This window comes from Gekko japonicus, unplaced genomic scaffold (genome assembly GCF_001447785.1).
Source record: "Gekko japonicus isolate JY-2015 unplaced genomic scaffold, Gekko_japonicus_V1.1 scaffold2503, whole genome shotgun sequence".
Taxonomy (NCBI): Eukaryota; Metazoa; Chordata; class Lepidosauria; order Squamata; family Gekkonidae; genus Gekko; species Gekko japonicus.
The window spans coordinates 172,632-180,172 of NW_015167130.1; the positions used below are offsets into that span (position 1 = coordinate 172,632).

General features: G+C 43.2%; 1 protein-coding gene across 1 annotated transcript in view; it reads left to right on the plus strand.

Annotated features, from left to right (window-relative positions):
- Nucleotides 1-1,694: 1,694 nt before the first annotated feature.
- Nucleotides 1,695-7,541, plus strand: part of LOC107111988 (vomeronasal type-2 receptor 26-like) — a 7,373-nt gene continuing 1,526 nt past the window's right edge. Inside the window, exons 1-4 of the mRNA XM_015413042.1 lie at nt 1,695-1,985; nt 3,173-4,036; nt 4,886-5,113; nt 6,420-6,546. Of these exons, the coding sequence (XP_015268528.1) occupies nt 1,695-1,985; nt 3,173-4,036; nt 4,886-5,113; nt 6,420-6,546 (1,510 nt within the window). The remainder of the gene's footprint in view (nt 1,986-3,172; nt 4,037-4,885; nt 5,114-6,419; nt 6,547-7,541) is intronic.

A 7,541-nucleotide genomic window follows, 5' to 3' on the forward strand; every position in this document is an offset into this window, starting at 1 on the left:
AATATAGACAGTGTGTATTTGAGGAAAGAAAGCAAAGTAAGAGAAGAAAAAAGCTGTCTGGCAGTTCTGTGTTCTCTGTCTTAAACTCTTCTTGAGAAGGGAGGGGAACGACATCCTCATTATCATAGAGCCCTTCCCAACATGTCTGTGATTGGCTATCGTGTCAATTTAATATTAATATTGACTAACTAGTAAGGTGGTGCTTAGATTGAAGCCGGATCACGTGGAGCAGCGTCAGCAGAGGTCATCTGTAGTGTCAGCGGGTCGAGTAAACAACAGCTGCTACGTGTGATGAATCTTTCTGGAGGGTTGCTCTTCAGGGTCAAACTTGCCATCTCGGAGACATCATGTCTAGGCACGTCCTAGGAACCCATTGTTTTGGTAGCTTCTTAAAGCTTAACATGTAGATAACTAGGGGCCTCTTTCCTGAGTCGATGTTTGCTTTAGCTGGTTAATACTTCAGCTGTAATTCTGTCTCCATTAGCCTTCCTTTGACCCCTTATAGCTCAAAGTCTCTGGTCAGTATTCCAAGCAGTCTTTTTAATATCAACTTTATTCATGTATAAAAGTCCAATAAAAAGATCTGCTCCTTACAGAACCGCAACCCTAGAGTCGGATTCGACTGGCTTTCGAGCAAGGGGACCTTTACCTTTTAAGGTTCTGAAGATTCTTGACTGAAGTTTTCAACAGAAATAAATGAAGTATGACTGGATTTTTGTGTGTGGCTAACTCTCCACCTGAATTAGGAAGGTCAGCAGAGGTCTGAAACAAAAGTTTTGAGAAAGAAATGTGAGGGTTCGAGTAGTGATTCCAGGCTCCAGGTGGTGCCTGGGGATCACCTGAACTTACAGCTCATCTCCAGATTACAGAGATCAGTTCTCCAGGAGAAAAAAAAAAGATGCTTTGGAGGGTGGACACTATGGCATTGTACCCTACAGAGGTCCCTGTCCTCCCCAGGCTCCATCCCCAAATCTCCAAGAGTTTTCATAGAATCACGGAATTGTATGGGGCCATACAGGTGATTTAGTCCAACCCCCTGCTCAGTGCAGGATCAGCCTAGAGCATCCCTGACAAGTGTCTGTCCAGCCACTCCTTAAAGACTGCCGGTGAAGAGGAGCTCACCTCTCCCTAAGCAGCTGATTCTACTGTTGCACAACTCTGTCAAAAGATTTTTTCCGAATATCCATCTGGATCTGGCAACCCTAACCCCTCCATCCCCTGCCCGTGGCAAGGTGGACCTGGCAACACTAAACTATTGTCTCTAAACTAAATAGATCAAAGCAGAATTCAGATAAAACTGAGGAACCTGGATCCATGACAAAGCTGCTCAGGAAATGAGGAGTCAGTCTCCTCTGTCACTAGGTATGCCAGGCATGTTACATGAACATCTATAAATCTTTAAAAGGAATAAACAGCTTTTGTCCCCATTTACTACAACTGACACCAAGCTGTGTGATTCCCTAAAATGAATGTAATCCTGTGGACCAGAGTTTACATAATTTCAACCATGCTGATGACAGGTTAGGGGGGAGGTAAATTAAGTTTGATATTATTCAGAAGGTTGGTTGTGGTTCTTGTTGTTGTTGTTGTTTTGTTTTGGAAGATATAAGGGGGGGGAGAAAGAACAAGCAGTACTGTGAAATGAGCTAGTGCTCTTCAGAATTATGTTATAAAAGTTTCTCTCTTTCTGAAGAATGTTGACAAAGTTCTACCAACATATCCTGGCCTTGGTCTTTAGTGCTCAAGAGATCAATGGAAATCCACACATTTTGTCCAATGCTACACTTGGTTTCCACATCTATGACAGCTACTTCAATGCAAAGATGACATATCACAGCACCATGGACCTGCTCTTCAAATTGCAAGAATCTGTCCCTAATTACATATGTGATAGAAAGAAGAACCTCATAGCTATCATTGGTGGAGCTGATGCAGATAGCTCTTTCCGTATGGCAGACATCTTAAGTCTCCACAAAATTCCTCAAGTAAGATTAATGCATGGGAGGATGCTTGATTTGACCTACTGCATGTTTTTATTTTTTCTAAGTTTTTCTTTGGCTCAGGTGGGGGGTGGCAATTCTGTATGATTGCATAATGATTAATCATCAAACCTTGAAGAGAGTTGCTCTGTGCAGAAAAATTATGGAAGAGTATCAAGTAATGGTACTTGCAATTTCATTTAGAAGACAGAGCTGGATTAATATAAAAGCTTGGTAAACCTCAGGGGTCTGTAAAAAATGTACAATGCTGTAGGGCATCTTAAACTTGACATAGTTTATGAAATCAATACATCATAATGTGGACTTGCTCTACTTGGGTGACCTTTTCCAAAAAAATAACTGCCACCTCTGCAGATTTCAGTTTTTGGGAGGTGCAGCTATATTTAAACCAGAACTGGTATTTCCTTTGGGTGCACTAGTGCATATAGGAGTCTGCACATTATTCTTAAATACTCTCGATACCAGAACACCATTCTCTAATCCAGATGTTACTTAGCAAGGCAAAATTCAAAATTGTTTCAAAGGTAAATTCAACAGGTACCTGGCCATCATGGCCCATTCCAGTCAAAAGTGTCCCAAGACTAGTGTCCCAAAACCAAAATAAAGAATCTTTCATTTATGTCAGGTCGCCTCTGCTGGCATGATTTAGGCATGCCAATCAGCTGAGATTGCCAATGAGTATCTGATGTTCTGCAGCTGCATCAGACCCAATTAACAAACGCTCACAAATCCTTACATTAATGAGATGGAATGTGTAGGCCCACTTAGGTGGCGTTGAAAGTGCTAGGGCTCATGAGACACCTTGTACAAGTGAAAGCCTCTCACCCTCCCTTATCTCTCCCTCAGTGTTACTGTCAGCTTGGCCTCAGTACTCAGAGCCAAAATTTCATAGAATCATAGAGTTGAAAGGGGCCATACAGACCATCTAGTCCAACCCCCTGCCCAATGCAGGACCAATGTTCTGCATTCCCCCCCCCCCATGTTCTGTATGCTTTAGCCTGAACCAATGTTTCAGTTTGAACAAGAGAGGCCCACGTGAAAGAGGCCCAGTCTCTTGACATGACCATGATACGTAAAAGAAATCCTTCACAAAATGTCAGTTCCATAATCAGACACCTAAGCACATGCCCCTCATCAATGCCTTTTAAATTATTCCATAATGTTTCTTTCAGCTCACATATGGATCATTTGCCCTTGAGGAGAGGAATGCTATAGAATCCCCCACCTTTTACCGCATCTCGCCAAATGCAGCCCATCAGTATCCGGCGATTATTTGGTTGCTTCTCCATTTTCGATGGACATGGGTTGGACTCCTCATTGTAGATGATGAGAGTGGTGAGAAGTTCTTGAAGACTCTGGAGCCATTGCTTTTGAGGAATGGAATCTGTTTAGCATCCACAGGAAGAATCCAAAAACAACCCAGATGGGACCACTTACAAGAACTTTATGGTTTATTATCAAATATCTATCCAACTCTAGCAGACACCAAAGCCAATACAGTTTTATTCCATGGAGAAGCTGTGACCATGCTCCTATTGAACTCATTGATATTCTATGGGCATTATCTATATGATAAAAAAGTATCAATTGAAAAAGTGTGGATTATGACAGGCCAGGTCGATATCGCTTTATCAGGCTTTCAAAGGGCCTTCAGTTATGACTATTTTCAAGGGGCCCTTTCTTTCACAATTCATTCCCTTGACGTTCTTGGGTTCCAGAAATTCCTTCGCAATGTCAAACCTAACTGGACAGAAGGAAATGGGTTTCTCAAGGACTTCTGGGAGCAAACATTCAATTGTTCATTTCAAAATTCCCAGGAGCCAGTGGTGGACATTGGGTCATGTACTGGGGAGGAGAGGCTGGAGAGTCTCCCTGGGCCACTTTTTGAAATGCACATGACTGGCCACAGCTACAGTATCTATAATGCTGTCTATGCTGTGGCACATGCTTTGCATGCCATGTTCCTATCTACATCTAATCACCGAGCAATTATGGGTGACAAAAGAATTGATCCTCAAGATCTCCATCCTTGGCAGGTAAAATCTACTTCATTGTCATTAATATTTTGTTACTTGCCCGGGAAACCTCCAGCTTTGTTCTCTGTGCATATCTACCAAAAAAAGTATTTGTAGTTTCACATTTCTTGCGCCTTTTGCATTTAAATATATCGGAAATCATCCCCCTGCTTAATCTTACCCATAGCCCTTCCTATTATTACTCTTCTCCTCTGTGGCACTTGTCCACATGTCTATTATAATTGCTACTATAAAGTTTGTGATAGGGTCCCATCTCCACTTCTTAACCACAGGGTTTGGCCCGTATGAAACAGTGTCCCTGGCATCCTCCAGTGACATATTGACATCACATTTGGGTGCTCAGGAAGTGACATCAGCATGCTTGGCTGCTGCCAAATCCCTCCCCCCATTTCCTACAACTTTTCTCCAACAAGAAGCACCCACTGGTGATGATGGATCACATCCACAGAGAGGGAATGAAAGCCAAACATTGGGTGGGGGGGTGGTTGGTTATGGGTTCATCTGCCTTGCTGACCTTAATGTCTCTTCCCTTCCTCATTCTCTGCTTTCCTGCAAAAGCTAAATAATTTGTTCCATCCCATAGCTCTTTGGGAGGAGATCTGGCAAGAAATCAGAGAGAGGTGATTTGGACCATCAAAGCCTGCTTGGCAATGAGAGGAAAGAGAGGATTTGGGCTACTGTCTCTCTTGATACGTGGGGTTCATGGGAGAGTACGCATAGAAAGGAACATGAAATCTACTTTAAATGCTCCATGAGCTCATAAATATGGGGAAAGTAATGTTTTCAAAGACATTCATAAAAATCTTGTGCAAACAACAATTGTTTCTTTCTCTCTCTCTCTCTGTGTAGCTCCACCATTTTCTCCAAGACATTTCATTTAACAATTCAGCTGGAGAAACAATGTCTTTTAATAAGAACAAGGAAATGGGAGCTGGATTTGATATAACAAACCTGATCATATTCCCAAACAATTCATTTCAAAGAGTGAAAGTTGGAAGGGTGGATGCTGATACTTCAGAAGGCAGACAATTTGTCATTCATGAGGATATGATTGTTTGGCACGGACATTTTAATCAGGTATGGATAGCTCAGGCTAGCCCAATCTTGTCAGATTTTGAAAGCTAAGCAGGCTTGGCCCTGGCTTGTATTTGAATGGGAGAAACCCCCCCCCCAATGAATACCAGGGTCTTAGAGGCAGGCAATAGCAACCACCTCTGGCTATCTGTTGCCTTGAAAACCCTATGGCATCGCCATTAGTCAGCTATGACTTGATGGCACTTCCATAGATTCCATTCTGGGGTGAATCTATTTGCTGGGTAGGTTGGAGCCTGGAAGTTCCCTGTCAGGTAGAATCAGGCTCTGTAATAAAGACTCAGCTCAATGGAATTAAAAACAATCCGGCCCCACAGGAGACAGCCCACGGCATGCCTCCTGGGGGCCGCGTTTGCCTCCTCGGGAGAAGGAATGAAGGAAAGGCTGCAGTGCAGCCTCAACTCCAAGAGGGGGAGTGGAGCCAGTGCGGTTCTTAAAGGCTGGCTCCGCTCACCCCTCTCAGTTGCTCGCCTCATGATCGGCCCACCCACCCGCCCTGTATGTAGTGTAAGCACAGGCTGGTTGCCCCATTTAACGGGGGACCGGGTAGGAATTTTTTGTCCCCTTTTCTGATTGGCTTTTGAGAAGGGTCTTTTTCGCCTACCCTGCACTGCTGCCAGTGGATTAAAGAATTGGTTTGGGATGGTGCCTTGGGTCTAGTTCGTCATTTTGTTAGGGCAGAATTAGGTTTAAATAAACTTCAGCAGCTACGTAAGCACCAATTAATAACCCCTGAGGAGTAGAGGGGTCTGAGGGATCAACCCTGCAGCCGTGCAGCCAGGGATGAGGCTTGCAGACTGCCTATGGGGATGGCCACGATGGAGACTCAGCGCTGACCGTGTGGTGGTGTTTGAGGGCTCCTGAAGGTGCATCCCAATCATTGGCTCGGCTGGGTTTGCAAGCAACTTACAGTTGGCTCCAACCCAGGGCCATGGTGTCTTGCCTTTTATACGGTTAAGGATGGGGTCAAAGTGACACCAGGCCTTGCCATGCCACTGTTTTTCATGTTTGCCCTTGCCGTTACTTTAATATTTAATAAAGTGGCCTTATTTCATCCAACCTTGTTGTCTGACTCTTTCTTCCGTCTGGGGGGGCAAAACACTGCAAACTATTGGCAAACATATTTCCTTGTACACCTGAAAGACTGAAGTGAGGCACTGGGTTGAATAGTCATGTTCTTTTCATTGCCCCCCAAATATTCCCCATCCAATTAAGAGACTGCTCATTTTACAGACAATGAAAAGATGCACAGTTTTCACAACTCTGAACTCCTTCCTCTTTTCTTCCATAGGGGTTGCCCCTTTCAGAATGCAATGATCACTGCTACCCTGGTTATTACAAGAAGGAGGCGGAAGGGAAAATTATTTGTTGCTACACGTGTGGTTCCTGTCCAGAAGGAGAATTTTCCAGTCAGGAGGGTAGGAAATATATTGCATCATGTACCCAAGCTTTTTACGTTAATTCAGGTTATCTTTTCCTAAGAACTTGAAAGTAACCACTTTCTAGTGATTTGGACAGTGCCATCCTGTAAAAGGTTAGGAAAATGTCTGCACAGCAAAAGAAATATAACCCAAAGTTCAGCACTTCCATCAGTGTACATATTCAGTGGTGGACCAAGAGTGCTAAGAAATCTTGATGTGTGAACTGATCTCTGCTTGATGAATCTCAGAAAGAATTCAGTTTGAGTGCTGATCCATCAGTCAGGATCACCTATTTGCCATTTCTTTGGTTTGTTACCATGTCATGGGGAAAAATCCACCCTCTTCTAAAAATTAGTTACCAGGCCCCAGAGGCGTTGCAGAAATGGCTGGAAAAAACCCTGCTAGGAATGGCATGCAGACCATCTCTACCTATAAGATATTTCATTGTTAATGTGGCCTCATCCATGGATATATAAATACACAGGCTGGGGCAATAGACGGACAAGACATATCTTTCTACAAACCTGAAAAAAGCCTAGGTTTGCAGAAAAATCAAGAAAACAATGCATTGAAGCAGTTGAAACCTTCCAAAATGATAAGAAGAGCATCTGTACTTTAAGAAACAGATTACCTCAGTGGTTGTTGCTAGGAAACTACAACATTATTGCCAGCCTTCAAGCCCTGGTTTCAACAGCAACCACCTCAAAAAGCCATTATGGTATAGAGCTTTCAGGTTAGGTTCTGGAAGACCCAGGTTTGAAAGCCCCCTTTGCTGTAGGAGGTGATTACTTTGGGCCACTTACACACACTCAACCTAACTAACTTCAGAGTGTTGTCATAATAACAAAATTGAGTAGAGGAATATTATGTAAGCTGCTTTGGATCCCCATTGGGAAAAAAGTGAGATATAAATGAATTAACTAATAAATATAGCTGAAGATGGGCAGATAAAATATAGTTTCATTGGTGGGTAGAAAGGAGAGAAGGAAGCA